This window comes from Berghia stephanieae, chromosome 7, assembly GCF_034508935.2.
Source record: "Berghia stephanieae isolate SIO BIC M18660-M18661 chromosome 7, UCSD_Bste_1.3, whole genome shotgun sequence".
In the NCBI taxonomy this organism is placed as follows: Eukaryota; Metazoa; Mollusca; class Gastropoda; order Nudibranchia; family Aeolidiidae; genus Berghia; species Berghia stephanieae.
This window is the reverse complement of record NC_088366.1, coordinates 28,231,777-28,256,109: the sequence shown is the minus strand read 5'-3', so window position 1 is coordinate 28,256,109 and position 24,333 is coordinate 28,231,777. Positions and strand designations below refer to the sequence as shown.

Sequence of the window (24,333 nt, the reverse complement as noted above, 5' to 3'; positions counted from 1 at the left end):
AAAAAATGCCAAAACACTCCAAAAAATGCCAAAGTCTGTTGACTCCATCCCCACTAAGAAAACTACTCACTTTTGATAAACAATTTACTATCATATCCTGGTGGCTTGCGTGTTTTCTTTTCTTTTTTTTTTTTTTTTTTTTTGAATTATACTAAATTTCCTGTTGAGGTAATTTTTTACCTACTGACTACTAAGTGGAGTGCTAAACCACTACACCACGGTTGAGAAAAGGTGTCATTTGAAGTATAATACACAAGAAAAGAAAATGCCAAATGAAAATGCCAAATGCCAAATGATTTTTCTAATGCCAAACGGTTTTCAAAAATGCCAGATTTTTGGAATCTGGCATTTAAAATGCCAACTGGCAACCCTCCAGGGTAGGCGTAAAATGGAACTCTTTTGCTTAAGAAAGAACCTAATTAGGGCGTTTCTTTCATTTGCTGCAGTGAACTGAGGCCTGAGGTCTGGCCAGTCCACTAAAAATGCCCTTTTGTTTACCTTATATCAATTATTGTGTAAGGTCGAACCAGCAGATAATTATAGAATGACAAAATCTCTACTTTCAATCAACTAAAAATGCCTCATAAGGTAAATTATGATATATTACGACAGTGCAATTCGTATTGTTCTCTCATCTGGGACTGGGGTAGTGATGAAGTTGACATTGCTACTGTGACTGTGAGTGGACCAAGGAGCCAGAGAATACATTTATTATCTAATAATTTAAAAATTGGATCTGTTGACGCTACGTTGGCACTTTGGAAAGATACGAGCAATGTAATTTTACAGATGTTTTGCTAGCCAGCTGTGTTATGTTGGCAAAGAAAAATGACTGCCACATCAAAATAAAAAGGCTGTCATTATTATTATTATTATCGTAGTGTTTTTATGCACCTCCGTTGACGGTGTATCTTAACGGATCGTTTTTATACACCCCCGTCACGCATGCGCATTCCACCCAAATTCATTAGCGATATTGTGTTTTTGCATTTTGACATGGCGAAAGTTATATTGTGACATGTGTAGGAAGTTTTTGTTAATAAATTTATATAAAAATAATAATAATTTAAAAAATCGAAATATAAAACCAGAAAATAGAAGTTGCATTGAAGGTAAAATAATGTTTCAGAAAGACCTTATTAAATGTGATGAACAGTCAGGTGGCTCCGTAGCGCAGTGGACAAGCTGTCAGACTCCAACGTTGAAAGTACTGGGTTCGATTCCCATTGTTGATTTTTGTTTTTTGGATTTACTTTGTTTTTGTTTGCTTTTTTTTTCTTTCTTTTTTTTTTTCAAAAACTTTTTATCATGTTTTTAAAAAACTTCGATTTTAATTTTCTAAAATTTATTTATTTGAGATCAGTATTTATGTGCCATGTTTCTTTTTACTTTTGATTTTTTAAATTATTGTTATTATTCTTTAATTTATTATCATTGTACATCGGTAATCACTAAGCAGCGTGCTAAATAAAAATCTAAAACTATTTAAACCTCATGGACATATGCAGCAACAACTTTACCATCACCGCCAACGGAGGTGCATAAAAACGGTGTGTTTTTGTACACCTCCAATGGAGGTGTATAAAAACGCCACCTATTATTATTGCCAGACCTGTCACTGTCAGACTGTTAATAACGATGACCGATTATTGCCCAGACATGTCTGCCTAAAACTATAACTATAAAGAAAAACAATTATTGGCAGACACCCGTCTGGCAATAACCGTTCTGTCTTGGTGACTTATTCAATTCTGCATGAAATGAAAATGTTGCTCTACTACTGTCCAGCGCTATTACTTAACGCTGTGATTATCCCCAGACACCTGTCTGGGGATAATAAAAATTCGTTATCCCCAGACATATATTTGAAACTCCGCTCCTTTAAACAATTATCCACATTCCAGAATATGGAATGTTTCCAAAATGCACATAGAAATAAGGAAAGTTAATAAAATATCTATAAAAACATAAAATTAACCAACAATAAATCAGTTGTTACTACATATACACAATATGCGTCGACCTCGAAGTGGGTGTCATGGCCGAATGGTTTAGTCGCCTGCCCTGGAAGTTTTACCAGAATCGACGTTGTGGGTTCGAATCCTGGCTCCGCCACTTTTTTTTTTTTAAAAAAATTCCGTCTTCTTTTTTTTTTTTAAATTCCGTCTTCTTTTCTTTTTTTTCTTTTTTTTTGTGTGCGAGTCTATTCTTTTCTCCTTTTTGTTTGACCTTTTGTTCCGTTTCTGAGCATGAATTTCTTAAAATTGTTTTTTAAAAAAAATTGTTTGTTTTTTTCTCCTCTATCTGACCATTTGGTCGCTCTCTGAATATTTCTGTTTGTTTGCTTTTTAATTATTTATTCTTTTTAGACACTTTTTGAGATCGGAGTGGGAACGAATATGACAATTTTCTAGAAACTAGAAAGGAACTAAAAGAGAGAGAGAGAGAGAGAGAGAGAGAGAGAGAGAGAGAGAGAGAGAGAGAGAGAGAGAGAGTTAAAAAAAACCCAGGTGTCTGGGGATAACGAATTTTCATTATCCCCAGACAGGTGTCTGGGGATAATGACAGCCATTACTTAACACCACTACTAGTAGTACTACTACTACAACTTATATCTATGTATGACTATACTACTACTATCTACTCTACTACTACTACAACTACTACTACAATGAACAGTCAAAATTCTAAATGGCTAGTCCCTTTACTATCCGTCCCACCCCACATCTGTCTTCTCCTCCAGCATTTTAATCCCACCTCCTCTGATTCTGATAAATATCCTCTTTTTACGCACTGTTCAATCAATTGAATAAATCTTAAAACTCATTTTTTATGCCCCTGGCTGATAGAAAATAACAAATCATATGCCCAGGAGTCAGGAATGAGCATAATAACAGTAGGAAAAGTAAGCTCTTCCCATTATGATTCTTGATAAATTCTGTGGAGACGATCAACATTTCTTTTTGATATTACACATATGAGACTCACCTCTTTGAGCTTGTTGATAGAAGTCTCTCTAACTGATGATGACATATACCTAACATTAGGAAACTATGTGAAATGTGAAGAATGTGCTAAATTGCTGCCTCCATCCCTTTGATCTAACCATGTTGACAAGTCTATATAATCCCCCCCCCCCTCTCTCTCTCTCTCATCGTTGTTGTTGTCATCGTCATCAGTCATCATTGTAGTAGTAGTAGTAGTAATAGTAGTAGAAGTATAATGGATTGATGACATGGTTGATCGACCATGAAGTTCACACACTTTCATCACACCTTCACTCCTTTTAGTTTATTTTTATTCATTTTTGCTGACAAAGCGCCTGTTCTGTCTCTGAATAGCCAACGTTTACTGTTTTCTCAAGTAATTTTTACGTCCCAGTTTCAGGCAACCCAGTTATTTCATTGATCTCTCTCTATTCTCGATTCATCTGATTATTGCTTTCATTCTAAAACTAGATGGCAGTGATTAGGCAAAAAAAGTGGCTGTTGTCATGTCTGCCCCTCTCTAGTCTGTGGGCTTCACAGAGAGCTCTTCACCATCTCACTTCTCATTGGGCATAGTCATGGGTACTCAAACGTACACAGAGAAACATCAATAGTACACACAATAACTGCAATTCACTGATCTACCTCATCTCCATTCCCTATACTTTGTGTCATGTGTGCCTTCCTCTTTTCTTCTTGAGTACTTAGTTTTTCTCAACTGGGTACCAAACTTGCGACTCACAACCCCGTGGTAGCTATGTTCCAACAAATATTTCCCCATTGTAGCCATGCATGATTTATATGAATTATATAGGCCGTTGAACAGGAATTAAAAAATTTCCTGTAATAGTAATAATGATTACCAAAAGGGAATTAAGTTGGAAAACTAATTGCACTTCTTTCCCCCTTCCCCATTCCATTTTTTTCTTCTTACCATCATCATCATTAATATTTTGGAAAATCGGAATTGATATGTGATATGTAGTTTTGCCAGCTGTGCTGGAATACTGTCTTTATGTGTTTGGTGGCAATGTTGGTGGTCATTTCGATACAGAATTATCCATTGTGAAGAAATTCCTATTTTTTGTCTCAAATTCCTATTTTCTGACCTTCTGATTCCACTTTTGGAATATGAAGGGTTGGCAGGCCTGAATACTAGTGAATAATGAGAATATTTTCATATTCTTAAATGGATTAAAAAAGAGACCCTTGAGTTATATAGAGACTCTTGTTCTGATATATTTATTTTTATTATCAAAGTACTTGAATTTATCATTTGTTCATATTATTGACTTCTCAGCAGCACATATGTTTTGTTAGTGTTAGGAAATAAAGCAGTGATGATAATCTTCCGCGGATCTGCAGAATTCTGAGATTTTTTAAAATTTTCTTTGAAATGTTCCGCTCTTTTTGCAGTGTCACACATTATTCTATGAAAAGTGCTCAGGTGGCTCCACGGTAGCTCAATGAAAAAAATCACCGTCATGTCTTGTGTCACATTTTGACTTTGACACCTGTACTCATTTGCATGAATTTTGGTGACACTCGCATTTTTATAACGTCAGCCTAGACATGGTGGTCAAAATCGACAAAAGACCAGTGGGGTCCTAGAATGAATAAATGTTTGGTTGGGGATTGTGCCAAAAAAAAAAAAAAAAATAGAAAATCACTTCATATCTCTCTCTCTCTCTCTCTCTCTCTCTCTCTCTCTCTCTCTCTCTCTCTCTCTCTCTCTCTCTCTCTCTCTCCCTCCCTCTCTCTCTCTCTCTCTGTGTCTCTGTCTGTCTCTCTCTCTCTCTCTCTCTCTCTCTCTCTCTCTCTCTAACAAAGGGATTGTAGTGTGCTTTGTAATGTAAAAACAAATAATTTCTAGCTTTCGGCCAAAAATTCATCATCTTTTGATATAGATACTGGTATAAATAATATTGTGAACCTTTAAAATTATTTTCGGGAAAGGGCAATTCATTAAATACTTACAAAAGAAGTATATATTTTATATAATGTTATGTAACTATCATTTTGTATATGTATTTTTCCATTTCGGCTTGAGTTTGCCAGATAGACCGATACATTTTCCACCTTTTTGACTAGTGCCATTATCATCACTGGGAAAGGATTTATTTGATGGTAGATAATACATCGCTTTCCTCTTCTTATTTTTCAGGAATGAAAAGAGATGGCCTGATGAATTTATTTGATAATGGCAAGATGACGTTTGACTTTAAAATCAAAGAAGTAGCGTTTATTTACTTTCTGTATAGAAGCACTTTTTCTTTTAGCCAAAAGATAAACAATGAACAATCTGGGCAATATATTACATCATAAATTACCAATGATTTGGTATTCTAATTCAAGAAAATAAAGGCAGTTAAAAAATCATTGATCATTTCACTATGTCAATAGCATCACCATCATCATTAGAGTCCAACTTACCGAATCAACTGTCAGTCTCACCAGGAATCACTTCTCCCAGACAAGCACAGGGAAGTGATGGTCAAAAGGGAGACAACAAAAAAATAGTAATGGCCAGCTCTCTACTTAATGAATGTTTTAGGGGCCTCTCAGAATTGCAAGAGGCCATGAGTCAGATGGACGAGACTGGTCTCCGTCTGACTCAAACCCTTAGCTCTGTGCTGAAGGATTCTGTATACAACTATGTAGGTGAAGCATTAGCGATGAGACTGTCTGATGTGTACACTTGTGCCAAATCCAAAGCTGGTTTGGACATCATGAATGAAATGGGTTCCTTGCTAATGAAACTTCAGGATTTGGAAAGACAGCAAAAATTGGATCCAGACACATACCAACATGTGAGTATATACTTTAATCAGGCATGCCAACCTTCCTGGAATTTCCAGATTTTGTCCCGGAAAATATAGAAATTTACTTTTTGTCCCGGACATTAAATAAACCAACTATTAAGCTACCACCACATCATCATCCCTACCACCTCTACAATAACTACAGCCACATCATCATCCCTCCCACCACTACTACAACTACTCCAACCCCATCATCATCCTTACCACCAATACTACAACTATACCACATCATTCCTACGACCACTACTACAACTCATCATTCCTACCACCACTACCATAATAACTACCACCATGTCATTTCTACCACCACTACAACTATTACCACATCATCATCCCTACTACCATTACTACAACTACCACCACATCATCTTCCCTACCACCACTACTACAACTATCACCACATCATCATCCCTACCACCATTACTACAACAACAATCACCACACCATCACCCCTACCACCACTACTACAACCACCCCCACCACTATATCATCAGCCATCAACAGACCATGTAATTTTGAAATTTTAAGCTGTTCTCTCTCACAACTTATTTACACAAATTTATAATACTCAATATGCAAACCAATTTACACATTTTATTACTTTCACATTATCCATACTTTTACCACCTAGTTATTTGCTAACTTATTATCATGTCTGTTTAACACGTTTGTACAAAAAAATTCCTATGGATGAATAAAGTATTATTATTATTATTATTATTATTATTATTATTATTATTATTATTATTATTATTATTATTATTGTTATTATTATTATTATTTTTAAGTTATGCCAATAGTTTGAGGCAAATTTCAAAGAATCGTTTCATTGCATTATCGTTACCTGTTTTCTTTTCTTTTTTTAAAAATCTTCTTATGTGTCTTTTTATATTCCTAATCATTGTTATTACTTGTCTAAATCCCCCTCAGACCCTGTGCCATGTTGCTCTCCTGCTAATCAAACTCAAGAGACAGTATTATTCAGTCTGCAGCAACCGAGTCGCTGATCTGGTACACTCACTCTTGTGTCTCAAAGGGGAAGAGCCGGCTGCTGGGGAAGTCACTAAACTGGTTCTGAAGTTGGGACTTGCCGATGGACTAGAATCACCTGTCAAATCCAATTCTAGTCTCCCAAACTCACCCTGGGGCAGTCCCAAAACTAAAAACAAATTGATATCCTCTAGCAAATCATCTTCATCATCACCGCATAGGCCAGGCTTTCGGATTATGTCCTTCTTTGAACGGAAATCACCATCGGAGGAAAGAAGTTCTTTTTATGTAGACGTCAATGAAGAAGACAGTAACAGTAGGGATAAAAATCAAATCTCATCTGCAATTTCACAAACAAATGCAAGTACCACTGCTGCTTCTGGGGAAAATAATTTATCAAAAGCGAAACCAGGAACTACATCAACTGCTGCTTCTCTTGCTGCTGAGGACAAGAAAAATCCAAAAATAGCTGATGACTCAACAAGCATTTCTAGACCATATCAAACACAGCCCCAGATATCAACTGCTGTAGCCTTGTCTAGTTGGGTTCCTCAGCAATCATTAGCTCCCCCTTCTTCTAGTCTTGCCAGTGTCTGTGACAAGATAAGCAGCAGTAGAGGCAATAATAATAATAATACAATTCAGGGCCAATTAAGTCCTATAACAACTACCACAACTGCTGCTCCTCCAGTGGATACAGAATTGGGTGAGTTCTCTCTCTCTCTCTCTCTCTCTCTCTCTCTCTCTCTCGCTCTATCTCTCTCTCTCTCTATCTTCTCTCTCTCTCTCTCTCTCCTCTCTCTCTCTCTCTCTCTCTCTCTTTATATATATATATATATATATATATATATATATATATATATATATATATATATAGAGAGAGAGAGAGAGAGAGAGAGAGAGAGAGAGTCAATAAAGGGTTGGTATCAATTGAAGAGCACCTTTTTACTTAACACAGTAGAATCCGTTTTAAAATTTTTTAAAAATTGACTACTATTTCTTAGACCTCGAATTAATCACTGCACCTCAATTGTATGTGACTTTTTTTTTCTTTTTTTTTTTTTTTGCCTTATATCTTCCATTTATTCTCAAAGTCCTTAACTTTATCCTTTCAGAAAATATCTTTAAAAATTCTGGAATTATAGAATGAACCATGGATTAAGTTGGATGTGAGCATGAGTGTTTTTCCTTATGTTTTTAAAAGCAGTATTTAAAAAAATAAACATCTGAGTGTCTCCCAGTCGATAGGAACCTGTCCTGTACAAGTCTATAGTTGCCAAGAGGCTTGATATAGGGGAAGATGCTTTGAGATCTGCTTTCTCTTATTATGTGCCTGTACCCAATAGTCTTACATGCACTCAACATGGTATCTTATCTTTTTTTTTGTGTGTATCATCTACCTTTTCTGACGAAGTGCTGTTTAACTTTTAGAGCTAAACTTTTTTTTAAAAAACAAAACAACAGAAAAGTAAACCAATCCAGTAATTTTAATGCCCAGTTTTCAGATACATTTTTCGTCTTAAAAATACTTGTTTCATTTTGTTTTAGAAATCACCGCCAAACTTGCCTCAGAAGAAGATCTGGAGAGCATCATCAATCTCCTGTCAGGCATGGGACCTGCTGACTCATCTCCCATGCAGGCTATCCCTGAGGTACCTCTCCTACACATGCAAGGGGGGCCAATTCAACTTGTAGTACCTCAGATCTACCGCATGCCCAGTCCTTCCTCAGACACCCAAGTGGAAGAGTTGCGTTCGCCTAGTCGTCAACAACAGGTAGGATGTAGGCAAAATATAATGTAATTTTTTAAAAAGCTTTTGCATTTAATAATGAGGGAGTCGGGAGCAGGGGGGAATGAATGCATGATGAAGCTGTAAAGGCTAGAAATTCTCTTGAAAGTGAGTCAAGGTTAGGGGAAAAAAAGCTATGATGATGATGATAACAATCATTTTACAATGACGATATTTTTTATCATTTTAGTACTTTTGAATGTCATATACAGGCTCACCGTCGGTCTGAGGGTTGCTTAGATCTTTCAGCTATGCGGCCATCATCAATCCACCATCATCATCAACACCTGCCTCCTCCTCCTCCCCCTCACCTCCAGCAACAGCTCCATCATCATCAACCTCGCTTCTTCAACACCCAGCAACCTCCGCCACCACTAAGTGCTGCTGCTGCTGCCAATCTGCCCTGGGTTCAGATCCAGTCTGCTTCTAGTCACGGCTCCATTTCGGCAGGCTCCATCTCAGATTGCCCCTCACCACTTTCAGGCTACACAGCAGGTGACTCATCACCTGGCTATGCCATGTCTCCCAGTCCCAGTTTCCCATCCTCCCCAGCAAGACTGCCGGTTGTGTCCAGTAGCATTAATACTGCTGTTGCTCCAAATAGCTTGGGTGTCGGTGGTGGTGTTAGTGGTTCTATGTCCTTGTCGATGTCCAGCATGCGAGGTAGATCTTTATCTCCATTTCAACATCAACAGCAACAACCGCATCAGCATCAACAACTTCAACATTGGGGAGGAGTTGGTAGTGGTGGTGGTGGAGGAATGTTTCTTGGTAGTAGCAGTGGTACTTCTGTCTCCCCTGGTACAGCCACTGCTCCTGGTGCTATAGGAGGTGGAGGGTCGAGTCCAAGACCAGCCCTTACTCCAGAGTTCGGACAGAGAAAACAAGGGACATGGCCCCCAACCTATGGGGGAGGGTCTGCTGCCAATCAAATGAATTTAGGGTAAGAAACTGACATTTTTAATTTCATTTTCAGAGAAATGGTTGAGTTGATAAGGCATTGCACTTTAGTCATGGAGACCTGCTTTCGAGCCCTGTTGTTACATTTACTTTTCTCTTTGAGCAAGAAATTTAGCCCTTTTTGCTTACTTTGCCTCACTTCACTGTGGCTTAGGTCCAATTTCTGTCTTTTCTCCAGTTAAAAGCTAAAAGAAGTATATTTCCTCTAAAGACGAAGGTAGGAATTTTTAAAAATATTATTTATTTTAGAATTTTATATATACATTCATATTAAATATAGTTATTTTTATTTATTTATTTCGTTGTGGTTATTTAGTTTATATTACACAGTTGATAAGTGTAATCTTAGCTGAGAAGAACAAAATATAATTATAGATATTTATAATTAATACTATATAAATTAATACATACATGGGTTTACCACAGTGTAATGTTTGGGTGAACCTGGTTCTGAAAATTGAATCTTTTGTCAAATACTCATAAAAATATTTCTTAATTTTATATATGCGGTATAGAAGGGGAAAAGAACAAAACATTATAAAAATTCAAAAAAAAATATTTCAAGTATAATTATGATAAACTTCTACAATAATGTTTCGAGCATTTGCTATCATCAGGTTATAAAAATTATTTTTTTTAGAAATGTATGCCTTTTGTAACAAAGCAAATCACTTATCATTATCTTAGTACATCGATGATTGTATTAACTAGGAGTTGGTATATTTCTTAAGAATATTCTTTACATGAGATATTTGAGATTGATTTTTCTTAGATGGGAAGCAGCTTTCTGTTAAATGACAAGCAAAGGTACTGTATTGATGTGTACTGTAACATTTTAAACTTCTCTTTTATCTTCTTTCAAGATGGTCTGGCATTCAAGACTCCAGTGACTTGAGCGATGATTCCTCCACTGAAGACCAATTCTTTCACGTCGGCACTGATCTTTGTCATGCTTTGGATTCCAAGTAAGAAGAGGCACAAAAAACATGCTAGCATTTAACCCATTATCATTGTCATTCTCCCCTCCTCCCCCTTCCACTTTTTCTCTCTTTCGGCTCCTCATCCTCCTTCTCTTCTTTTTTTTCTTATCTTCATGAAATGCAACGATTCCTGATAGTTTTTCTCTTATTTTATATGTAGATGTGAATTCGGGAAATATTTACAGCCATCACCTCGTTCTTTTTATTTACAGCTGTTTTCATTTCATTCATTCATTTCTTTATTCAATCATTCCTTCCTTCCTTCCTTCATTCATTCGTTCATTCATTGATTGAATTCTTCTCTTTCATTTATTCATTCACTGAATCCTTCCTTTAGTCATTCATTAATCTCTCTATTCCACAGGGGTGATAGCAGTGATGAAGAGAGTTTTTCAGGTTACCAAGGTCAAGCTAAGGTATGATTATTGTTTTTGTCTCATTCTACATATATGATCAAAAAGAATAAAGAACAGAAACCTAAGGATGGATTTTTAAAAAAAAGTTGGTTCTTAATTCAATATTTCCTTTCTTCAGTTATTTTTATTGCAATTACGAAAGTAGGTGCAAAATGAATTATTTCATTATTTTTTCCCTTGTTTCTAGTTCTAGGCTTCCTTCTTTTTCTCAAACTCAGTGGGCTCCATTTCAGGGCCTGCCTTGTAATATTTGTTGCAGACTTTCTCTGGGTGTGGACTGGCCATTTTCATCTCCTCTTGATTTCTACCTCTATTTCTTCTATAAGTATTAGTATTACATGTTTGAGAATTGTTGGTGGGAGGAGTTTAGGCTAAAGTACTTGAGCAGCACCCCTTGGTGATTTTTTGTTTTTTTTTGTTTATTTGTCTTTTTTCCCCCCTCTCAATGAAAAGTTGGCTGCTATGTAAGTTTTAATTATCTATCTTATGCAAAAAATGTTTACACATCCATCCATCGCCAGAATTCCAGTACATGGCCTTTGCCAAATATCGCAGCAGGTGTGTCAGAAGTCGTCCCCAATCGTGGTTTGACACCAGACCTTTTAGAACCACCTGACCTCTACCAGCAACAATCCCACAGACCTGTTCAGATGCAGTGGAGTGACCCAATGTCATCCCGTTCAGAGTGGCCTGCAAGATCTCTTGGTATGATATTATATGTTACCTTAAAAAATGTTACAGGCATCATGTCACCTTACAGTCTGTCCTACAAATTAAGCATTGCTGATTGCTTTGGATTCCTTGTATATGCACTTCGAGCACTAAGTGGATTTTGTGCTATACGGTTGCTAAAAATTTTTTTGCTCTTTGCTCTTTGTTTTTTAAAATTATTTTTTGTTGTTGTTTAATTAAAAAAAGTGAGCATCACATAGCACAATATCCTTTAAATGGACTCAAAGCTCTTTACAAGTTTTTTTTTCATAGTATTTTATAAGCAAATTGTATGCTTTCCCAACAGATTTTTAAATTCTTTGACTTATGACAGAGGTCCGAAGTGATCCGACATATAGGATATTGCTTCATTTGAATACTCTGGCACTGTTTTACTGTCTCACACAATAAGACATCGCCTTACATAAATAGTGCCATATCATCTCTACCAAGTGCTTTATAAATGATTATAAAATGATACCAGGCACTTATTTTATCAAACCAGAGAGCGCACCTTCAAGACATACACACTTCACATATCCCTTTGCTAAAACTTGGTAAGAATTTACATTCTTGAGACTTACCCAAATAGATCTGCAGAGAATTGTAAGTTTTCCATAACTGATCACATAACTTATGTTCTAATGTATGTTGTTTACTATGGGTTGGATCACATATCAACTCTTTTGCATTCAGATCCATCCCAGAGGAAAACTTCTCAGAGCATGTATGGATTTGGAGGAATGCCTTGATCTTGTCAAGAGTCTTTGCTTTGCAATGGATTTCAAGTTTGATTCCTTGTAACAAATCTGATTATCATTCTGGATTATACTATGGCAAGAAAGGTAGCCAGTCATAATGCTGGTTGTTTTAGATTTTAATGATGTCAGTTCAATAATCTTTCACAGATCTGTTTTGTTTTTGGTTATGATGTAGGATTGATTAGTTGCTAAATGGTTGGGTTGAATAGCACTCGGTCTCTCTATCCCATTAATTCATATCATTAATATTATACAGATTTTGAAATGTACATATTAAGGTATATACTTCACAGCAACTTAAATGAATTTCAAATCACTTGGAAGTCAGAGATAGCTGAAAACACATTGAATTAGAAGCATATGAGGCTGTGACAAAAGGCCTATTCAGTGCTGATGATTTTCCTCGGATCCGCGGAAATCTGCAAAGGAGGAATTTCCTTCTTTTATAAAATTACATTTCCCCCCAATCAGATGTACTGACAGAGAGATGTGTGGTGGAACGAATAGATGGAGTTTCCCACTCTCTAGAAGTTAGCTTGATTATCAATGATAGTTTATCATCTCAATTTCTCTAAAAGTGGGGGTTAGTGAAGTAAACGTGGAGCTTAAAAAAAGGCAATTGTTCAAAATGTTCCTCTTTTTTCACTTTATGTCACAATCAGCACTGTTAAATTGGCAAATCTTTTTTCTTGAAGAAGTGACCTGATCAACATTGATAATCAGATATCATATTCAAAAATTATTCAAATTTAAATATGCACTAGAGGAATAAAGTTGGGAGCTGTGCAGGACATAGTGGGTAAAATGAAATGCCAGTGCAACAGGTCCAATTCCCTTCAGGTCAAAGTTTGTTAGAATAATAAAAACTTGCCAAGCAGTATGAAATTGAGTATTCTGGTGATGTGAAACTTTGTTCAAAATATGCAAATTTGAGAAATTGTACAGAAATGTGCAAAAATGAAACCGAGCATTGTCATTTGATTTTCTCGAATTTGAAACATTCAAGTGTTAAGAAATGTTGCATCTTGTGTATAGGACAATAGAAACAATTGCAGTGGTGGTTACCTGTCTGCTGTAAAAAAAAAATTATTATGTTTTATGTTGTTACTGTGTGCTGATCAAACCTTTTTTTTTAAAAGAAGATATTATATTTAAATGTTGCAATATTTTACGTCCATCCTTGTTTTCATTAAATAAAAGAGAAAAGAAATTGATATTTTTAAGATTGAATTTATGAACAATTAATCTGCTGGACAGATCAAATCTATATATTATTATTTTTAAAATTTTACAATATGGCTGTTGTTTTCTTTTTATAATTTATAACTGCTTATTTCTATTTTATATTATTGTAACTTGATGGATACAACCATATGAGAGAGGATGAAAAATGCGCTGTGAACAATGCTGAATTTATCTTAGTGCATTTTTTTTTTTTAATGTATTTATCACAATTTAATACAGAATGGCGTTGAACTCTGCCATATGAATGATTTTTACCTAAGTGAGCTTACAATGTGATTTCAGTGTTATGATTTGAGTATTAGATGTAATATTATTAGCCTTTAATGCCCAGGTTGAATTTATTTTAAGAATTATACTTCGTTACTCATCGGATGATTTAGACGCTTTTCACTGATTTTGATACTCCAAAATATCAAACTTGGGGTCTCTATTGTTTATTTAAGTCAATAGACATAGTTTCTTGAAGTGATAAACACTAAAATTTCACATTTCATCTTTGATTTCATATATTATCGTGAGCGACAAGTTTCAGATCATTTCATATCAGCAAAAAAGTATTGCTACAATGCTCAGTAACGACGGAAGGTTGTTACACACAATTGTTTGTGCTAAAATTATGATTTATCCATGTATTGAAATATTAAGTAAGAGGACTCCAAACTTGTCGAAAAGTCTTATTAAACCAGACACTTCAAATAAATTTTTTTAATGTATCTGGCTGGATATGCTTTCAAAAAGAATGTTTTTTTCAATGGTAGGCAACCTTGTATTCCTGTTTTGTGAAAGTAAAACTCAATTGGACTGAACCAGTCAGGTTTATTTGAAAGAGTTGGTGCTCTCTATCTTTAAGTCTTCGGCCTTATGTACAACTGAATCACCAAGAGGAAAAGTCAGTAAGTATCGTTTATAGTCTTTTTCCTGTTGATCAGGAAGATCAGATCATGTTGTGGTCTTTGTCCTGGAACAAGCCTTGGTCTTGGCTTGGATCCTTTGCCAAAGGGAAACAGTGGAATAGTGTTTCTAGTTTTTAGAAATTCATGGCTGTTACTTTAAATGGGACCAATCGTCCCAAAACGGTATTAACAGGGTGAAACTGATGCTTGAAATTTGATTTTAAGCTTGACCTATAAAATGTGAGAGAAAATAAAAGCTTTGTCTGAGGAAAGTGAGGCTTGTTTCTAAAGTTCAGAAGAAAAAAAAATTTTAATCTGAAATTTTCATATTCTCATTTTTTTGACTATTTTGACTTTAAAAATTCGGTTTTCTTTTTCTAGTCCATCCTCACAGAATATCAGATTGATGCATACCTGCCAACCCTCCAGCTTTTTGCGGAATTACTCAGACTTTCACTCTTCCTTTCTGTCAATCCGTCCGTGTGTCTAAAATTCTGTTGTTTTTTTTCAAAAATAATAAGTAGGTGGGGGGTATTATCTTATGTTAAACAATTGCCAGAAGGAAAGTAAGACATATAATTAATTGCTCTTCCCTCCTCCCTCCCCATTCCAGTTGCTATCATACAAGATTGCATTGCATGCTGTACAAACTAAAGAAAAAATAAAATTACAAATTCCTATTTTTTAAATAAATAATAGATAAATATATGAATTCCCTTTATTCATCCCCAAGGGGAAGTGTGTCTTTAGGGTCAATTCCAAGGGAAGTCAGGCATGACCCAGGAATCAGCTGCAGTGCATTGCCACAAAGTGAGCTCGGGCGGGGTGACTTGCTCAAGGCCACTCAACGAGGCGGGTAGTCGAACTCAGTACCCTTTGGTTACGAAGCAAAGACCATACTACTGAGCCACACTGCCCCTGTTTCCTATTTTCAGATGTTTTGATTCCCCTTTTGGAATGTGAAGGGTTGGCAGGTTTGTTGATGGGTGGGTCATATAATTAAAAAAATAAAATTTGGTCTTGTGGTATGACACTCCCTTTCGGATCCGAAGGTCCTGGGTTCGAACCTCGCTCGGTACATAGTTGAGTCCTTGGAAAAGGCTCTTTACTCACATTCTCTCACTGTACTCGGTGTAAAATGAGTACATGGCCGTTAATAGCGTTGTTTATGTCGAAAAAAAAATTGTAATGTCGCCTAACAGGCGTTATGTCTCGTTCTACATGTTATGTGTTGCTGTTGGTCAGGGACCCCTTGTAAAGCGCTTTGAGCATGTTTAGTGGATAGAAAGGCTCATATAATAAAATCATATACAAGATACTGGTCTATCACTTCCTATGTATTTGGTACAGGGTTATTTGTGTTACAGCTGGAATATTGAGTTTTCATTTTTTTTTAAAATAGTTAACTTTCCAATCCCAATTAAAGGAAATATTCCTTTAGGGGATTAGCTCTCTTTTGAGTTGCTGTTTGCAGACCTACCGACTATTATGAAAAATTTGTAGATTTACGAAAGCCTGGCTCCAATTTCTGAACTTCATGAGCATCTCTATGTCACTAAGACTTATTGAAAATGAAAGTTGATGCCAGACTACATGATTTTAAGGATTTTGAAGTGTTATTTATTCCTTGTGAGGGTAAATTGTTGATTTTTTAAAGTTAACTGTAGCGACTGCAATCTTTATCTCTCAAAAATTATGAATTTTATTTTTAGATTTTCAAGTAGGCAGGTCTGTTAGAACAGTGAGTGACCTATGGCCAAGGAGACTTACTTCAGGCCACACAGTGAGGTGGATGGGGGTGCAAACCTCAGTCATGAAGTTTCATTGATTTAGAATATAGTATGAATTATAGATTAGTTTAATGTAAATGATGTCAATGTGTTCATTGGTATAAACCTAATGATATTTATATGTGTATTTATTGTTCATTTTTGTGTGTATGTGTGTAAACATGTGATGAGGGATGAAATCACTAAGTGATTTGGCAATGCTCAGTAACTCTGGGGCCCACGGGTTTGAGCCCAGCTTCAGGCAATTTGTGATGAGTGATTTTGCATTGCACTACGATCAAGGAGCCCCATATCTAGAACTTTAATTTGTTTTTTCTTGGGCAAGAACTTAACACCCAATTTGCCTGGGTGGGGTTCCTGACCTCTCATAGTGGGCAGGGGGTACATATTGTGTCTTCTATCCCCTTATATCTGTTATCCAACATGCTTTCTGTCTTTGTCTTGGAATGAGATTACTTGGTTTTGTCATTGTCATGGCCCTGGCCGGAGTCCTAGCTGGGATGGAAACAGTCAAATGCATAGTTATTGTTTTGGGAGATGATATTTTTTTCCTTGTAAATCATCTCTCTGTTATGTATTACTATATTTGTTATTTTGAATGTATAATGTAAGCATTTGAGTGTGCGGGTGGTTGGATGGGAGCATCACCCTTGAATCATATACCTATGATGTTCGCATGGGTGTACGATCCGATAGTGATGTCGTTTCTTCTTCTCTTTACTAGCCTATCCTGCTTCTTTGGTTTGTGATTGTATTTTTGACAGGGGATATTTTTTTTTCTGTAAATCTTCTGCCTGTTTGTTCTTGGTTATTTATAATTTAGCTTATGATATCTTTAGGTTATGATTTTGATTTACATTTGTACTATTTTTGTTAGATTGCTTGTTTTTTTTGTTTCAGCGGTCTCTCATATAACCTCAATTGTGTTGGAAGAGACCTAAAGCAACAAACAAACAAAACAAACAAAATATTTGAGTGTATTCCTCTTTGTTGGATTTTGTGCTTGTGTCTGGATGAGACTTATTGATGATCTAAAACTAAGTACATTGGTGGTATGCTCTTGGAATCTACATATGATCCCTATTTGTTCCCAGTTCCCCTTTGTCTTACTTTCTCTTGGGTTCTTTAATTGTAATTCTAGAACTTTTTACTATCCCATTTTCTTCCTTTTTACTGGCGCTGATATAACCTAAATGTGTTGCAAGCGCTGTAAAACCCTTAAAAACAAAAACAAACCCCAATTTGCCCACTTGGACAACATGGGTGATTCCTGTTGATATTTGAAGTTCGTGTGATATATTAATTATCTATATTCCTTGATGGAATGTCGAAGCTGCAGGATCTTATATTGCTGTGCAAAATGTCTCAAAAATTGGATCAGTTAGCATTTCTTTTAATTTGCTTACAGTAATGAGGGTCTGGCGTGATTTAAATGTATGTGATTGATTTCACATTTTACATTAATAGGATTAGCGATTGGTGATCTGTGGATAATCTGCCGATGTGCTTGCCATTACACTTTACGATTTTGACAAGCATTGTCTGGACGAGAAAGGAATGTAATTGTAATGGTGGATAATTCATTCGATGATTTAGCTCTATATGTTGTGTTGAAGAAAACCTGTAAAACAAAACAAAACACACATACACACACACACATAGAGAGAGATGGCTGGGTAGATAAATATGTAGATAAGAAACAGGGAAACAGAAGGATAATAGGGTATGCCAACATTTTTTTTTGATGGACAGATGGGTGAGACGATTGAATGAATGAATGGATAGATGGATAATTTTGTTGGGTAGATGTATGGATGATAAGAAAAATGGAAAAAATAAATTTTAGATTATGAATTATGAAACTTGTCAACAATGCATTTTTTTTGTGTGTATTATGTAACACTGGTAAATGTTTTTGGGGTCGCTGAATCCAGTGGTGGCATTTAAAATATCGGAAAAAAATGATTTCAAAGATGTAAATGGGTTGTGGCCAGTGAGCCCTTGTGCTAAAATAGGTCAAATGCAGAAAGGCGTCACGTCAGCCCAATGCACACATCTTTTTTGGTGAAGAAAACCTGTAAAACAAAACACACAGAGAGAGAGAGATGGCTGCAGTACCAGCAGCATCCTACAACAGAAATATACTGATGGGTGTGTGATAAATTTGATTCGTGGATCTCCAAATGAAATATCAGGCACCTGATAATTTGAAAACTGCTTTTCAGCTCCTGATAATCCGCAGGATTTGAAAATGCACTAGAATTGTCATGGGAAGCATAGTTAATATTGCTGTTAAAATCCTGGAAATGTACAGACTAATCATATCATTTATTGTTGTATGTTACCGAAAAAAAATTATACTAAAACGGAACGTTTCGGGCTCAAAACACATCTTCAGCCAATAGTTATTGGTAGAAAAAGGGTTTTGGGGCAAATACATTCCGTGTTTGATATTTTGTTCTTTTCGAAGCTGTTAAATTTTTTTTTTTTTTAAATTTCTTTTGACAGTCGACATATTCTAGCATCTTAGTATCATTATTACATTTTTGTTGTTCTTTGAGAGCAGTTTGATTTGACTGAAGACAGACAGCGTCTTGTTTTTTATCATTATCATAATGACTTATAACAATTTTGAATAACTGGGTGGGGTTCCTGACCTCCCATAGTGGGCAGGGGGTACATGCTGTGTCTTCTATCCCCTTATATCTGTTTTCCAACATGCTTTCTGTCTTTGTCTTGGAATGAGATTACTTGGTTTTGTCCTGGCCCTGGCCGGAGTCCTAGCTGGGAGGGAAACAGTCAAATGCAGAGTTATTGTTTTGGGAGATGATATTTTTTTCCTTGTAAATCATCTCTCTGATATGTATTGTTATATTTATTTTTAATTTATAATGTAAGCATTTGAGTGTATTTCTCTTTGTTGGATTTTGTGCTTGTGTCTGGATGCGACTTATAGGTGGTCTCAAACTAAGTACTTTGATAGTGTGCTCTTGGAATCTACATATGATCCCTATTTGTTCCCAGTTCCCCTATGTCTTACTTTGTCTTGTGTGCTTTATTTGTAATTCCAGAACTTTTTACTACCTGTCCCATTTTCTTCCTTTTTACTGGCGCTGATATAACATGAATGTGTTGCAAGCGCCGTAAAACCCTTAAAACATAAACACTTTGAATAAATTTTTTGTTACTGCCTTTACTAAGTAAAGTATTGAAGGGTGATAATTTTTTGTTTGCTAGAACATAACTTACCATTTCTATGATGAAATATTTTGTTGTTGTTTGATATTGTTTTATTTACCTTTTAATATAAATGTATCCTTTTGCATTTATAACAGTATTTGCTGAAATCTTCATTTTTAAGTCTGAATAAAACATGACCATTTGTGACTCAGCATTTTCATTTTTTTTTAAATAATTATTTTTGTTTGTTTAGTTGCGTTTCTTTTTTGGCATTTGCCTTAGCATAAAATGTGTTATCTTGGTGGGCAGACAGTTCACTTGCTGTGTCTTCAATCTTGCATATCTTTTTTCCCTTTCACGTTGTTCTGTCTTTTTTCTGGATTTGGCATTGCTCAGTTTTATCCTGATTTTGGTTTGGATCCTTAGCCGAGAGGGAGGCAGTTGAATGTATCTGTCCCTCCAGGAAACTACTATTTTCCCCTAAAATTATGCCACTCCCATAGTGGGCAGGGAGGTACATACTGTGTCTTCTATCCCCCTATATCTGTTTTCCAACTTGCTCTCTGTCTTTGTCTTGGAATGAGATTACTTGGTTTTATCCTCGCCCTGGCCGGAGTCCTAGCTGGGAGGGAAACAGTCAAATGCATGGTTATTGTTTTGGGAGATGATATTTTTTTCCTTGTAAATCATCTCTCTTTATCTACTATTATATTTGTTATTTTGAATGTATAATGTAATCATTTGAGTGTATTCCTCTTTGTTGGATTTTGTGCTTGCGTCCGAATGAGACTTATAGGTGATCTCAAACTAAGTACATTGGGGTAATGCTCTTGGAATCTACATCCGATCCATATTTGTTCCCAGTTCCCCTATGTCTTACTTTTTCTTGGGTGATTTAATTGTAATTCTATAATTTTAACTATCCCATTTTCTTCCTGTTTACTGGCGCGGATATAACCTAAATGTGTTGCAAGCGCCGTAAAACCCTTAAAAACAAACAAAAACAACTGTGTCTTCTATCCCTCTTTATGTTTTCCAACTTGCTTTCCTGACCTCCCATAGTGGGCAGGGAGGTACATACTGTGTCTTCTATCCCCCTATATTCCAATTTACTTTCTGTCTTTGTCTTGGGATGAGATTACTTGGTTTTGTCCTGGCCCTGGCCGGAGTCCTTGGCTGGGAGGGAAACAGTCAAGTGCACACAAGTTCTTGTCATGGGAGGTGATATTTTTTTCCTTGTAAATCATCTCTCTATTTATTATTGTATTTGTTATTTTGAATGTATAATGTAAGCATTTGAGTGTTTTCCTCTTTGTTGGATTGTGTGCTTGCGTCCAGATGAGACTTATAGGTGATCTCAAACTAAGTACATTGGTGGTATGCTCTTGGAATCTACATCTGATCCCTATTTGTTCCCAGTTCCCTTTTGTCTTACCTTATTCTTGGGTGCCTGGGTGGGGTTCCTGACCTCCCATAGTGGGCAGGGAGGTACATACTGTGTCTTCTATCCCCCTATATCGGTTTTCCAACTCGCTTTCTGTCTTTGTCTTGGAATGAGATTACTTGGTTTTGTCCTTGCCCTGGCTGGAGTCCGAGCTGGGAGGGAAACAGTCAAATGCATAGTTATTGTTTTGGGAGATGAAATTGTTTTCCTGGTCAATCATCTCTCTGTTATGTATTAATATATTTGTTATTTTTAATGTATAATGAAATGTAAGCTTTTGAGTGTATTCCTCTTTGTTGGATCTTGTGCTTATGTCTGGGTGAGACTTATAGGTGATCCCAGGCTAAGGACATTGATGGTATGCTCTTGGAATCTACATCTGATCCCTATTTGTTCTCAGTTCCCCTTTGTCTTCCTTTCTCTTGGGTGCTTTAATTATAACTCTAGAACTTTCTACAATCCCATTTTCTTCCTTTTTACTGGCGCTGATATAACCTAAATGTGTTGCAAGCGCCGTAAAACCCTTAAAAACAAACAAACAAACAACTTGCTTTCTGTCTTTGTCTTGGAATGAGATTACTTGGTTTTGTCCTGGATGCCCTGGTGAGAGCACCCAAGAAAAGGTAAGACAAAGGGGAATTTGTTCAAATAGGAAACAGATGTAGATTCCAAGAGCACACTATCAAAGTACTTAGTTTGAGATCACCTAAAAGTCTCATCCAGACAAGCACAGGTCCCCACTAAGAGGAATACACTCAAATGTTTACAAACCATATATAATACATAAACAAAACATAATACAGTGCATAACAGATAAACAAGGGAAAAAATATCATCTCCCAAAACTAACTATACATTTGACTATTTCCCTCTCAGCCAGGGCCACGACAAAACCCAAGTACAATCTCATTCCAAGGCAAAGACAGAAAGCAAGTTGGAAAACAGATATATAGGGCATAGCTGCCAACTCACCAAGCTTATTAAGAGGGAGTTTTGGTCAGAAAATCAGGGATATTCAGAAAAAATCAGGGAGATACATAAATGTATAAATCTACATTTCAAAAGAAATAAATATAATTTAATTACAATCGATATCAGCCATGTAGAGCTATTTAACTTCACTAAAAAGGACGGATTCGCTATCAGCTTTTCGGATTATAAATCTACCACAATACCAAACGACTTAAACTCACTTCCATTTACAAAATGGAGGACCGGAATTTCACGTACGTTACCGAAAGAACTGAAAAGACCCACATGGTAGGCTAACATGGGTTCTAGGCCTGGGCCTACAGTCAGGCTACTGCACAATAATGCGGGAGATTGGTGTGACGGGTGGGAGCGCGGGAGACGAACTAAAAATGCGGGGGTCTTCCACAATTTCCGGTAGGATTGGCAGCTATGATAGGGGGATAGAAGACACAGTAAGTACCTCCCTGCCCACTATGGGAGTAAAATTTCCTGAATCAGCTTTGAAATTCTTCGAAGCCGTGTCTGAAAATCCTGCATGACATATTTTGGGTTTGGCAACTCTGCTTACATTTCATATGTCACTATACTTACCTAAATCTATTCTTGGGGATTTGGATTTTGTTTTCGAAGCCAGAGAAAACAAAACTTAGATTTATATGTATATTTATATAATTTTAAAAGTTTAATTGGAATTCAAACGCATGAATGGACAACATCCATGATAAGAATATAAGACAAACATTTATTTCATCATTACAGTACAGAAGTCACATTATATCTAAAGGAGAGACATCACATTGAACAAAATGATAATAATAATAATAATAATAGTAATAATAAAAATAACAATAATAATAATAATTCAATCAAAAGTTTATATGCCGATTTAGAATTATGGCGATAATCTTTTACTTTTTAATTGTAAAAAGTAATTCCCCATTCTTGAGTACAGAGATGAGTTTTTATTTTCCATCTATTGATAAAGATTTATGTAGGCTATTGATGAAATCTCATATTGGCAGTTTGATAATTTAAAAAACTACTTTGGAGGGGATAAAGCATAGAAAATAGATGAAAAACAATACACACGGCATCAACTTAACATTTGCTTTTCAGGAAAAAAATATTACAAAATGCTATTTAACTGATTGTTCAAAATATTGGTTGACTTAACAATAATTCAAACTTTTGTTTTTATTGACTGTAAAGTCAAAGAAAAATAAATTGTAGTTTACGAAGTAATTAATCAATAATTTACAATTGCATAGGTTGTCACAGTTTAGTTCTATTAATCATTGAAACCGCCAAGAAATAAAAACAACTGAATTTTACCATATTATGGTAAGATAAATAAATTAATGGATAAATTCCTTGATTACAACTTTTTGCTTACGAACCTCAAGAAAAATACTGCCTCCATCCATTAATGGCAAGATGCCATTCCTTTCAAATCATAAATCAGTTCTCACCCTTCTCTGGTCATCTCTGCAAAACTAACCATTTTGATTTTGTTGTTTTCAAGGGTTTTATGGCGCTTGTGACACTCTTACGTCATATCAGTGCCAGTAAATCGGAAGAAAATGGATGAGTAAAAAAATCTAGAATTACATTTCAAGCTCCAGAGAAAAAGTAAGACAAAGGGGAATTGGTTCAAATGGAGAATCGATGTAGATTCCAAGAGCATCCCATCAATGTACTTAGTTTGAGATCACCTAAAAGTCTCATCCAGACAGCAGCACAGGATCCCATGCAGAGATGAATTACAAGGAAAAAATATCAACTCCAAAAACTAACAGTATACATTTGACTGTTTCCCTCAGCCAAAAATAATTGACCAATTTTGTGTAGTGAATAATACTCTACAAGAGTTAACCATTGACAGCGCAGGTTTTATTGTTTGTCAACTGTGAGGATGGGGGAGGAGGAAACACCTGCTTGCTTGCTTATTTAAAAAAATAAAAAAATTTGTGTTGTTTGTTTTGTTTTGTTTTTAAGGGTTTCACGGCGCTTGCAAAACGTTATGGTTATATCAGCACCAGTAAAAAGGAAGAAAATGGGATCGTAAAAAGTTCTAGAATTACAATTAAAGCACCCAAGAAAAGGTAAGACAGGGGAATTGGTTCAAATAGGAAACAGATGTAGATTCCAAGAGCACACTATCAAAGTACTTTGAGATCACCTAAAAGTCTCATTCAGACACAAACACAGGTCCCCACTAAGAGGAATACACTCAAATGTTTACAAATCATAAATAACATGTAAAAAAAACATAATACACTGTATAACAGAGATAATTTACAAGGAAAAAAATATCATCTCCCAAAACTCTAACTATACATTTGACTGTTTCCCTCTCAGCCAGGGTATCCAGCCAGAGCCTGGACAAAACCAA

General features: G+C 35.9%; 1 protein-coding gene across 1 annotated transcript; it reads left to right on the top strand.

The window, feature by feature from the left end:
• Positions 1-417: 417 nt before the first annotated feature.
• LOC144976988 (uncharacterized) lies at positions 418-19,739 on the top strand. The gene is made up of 9 exons (XM_078921643.1): positions 418-588; positions 5,152-5,797; positions 6,740-7,505; positions 8,348-8,574; positions 8,802-9,532; positions 10,413-10,514; positions 10,894-10,945; positions 11,467-11,650; positions 12,353-19,739. Exons 2-9 carry the CDS (start codon positions 5,381-5,383, stop codon positions 12,406-12,408), a joined length of 2,535 nt encoding a protein of 844 aa, XP_078777769.1. The 5' UTR covers positions 418-588; positions 5,152-5,380; the 3' UTR covers positions 12,409-19,739.
• Positions 19,740-24,333: the final 4,594 nt, after the last annotated feature.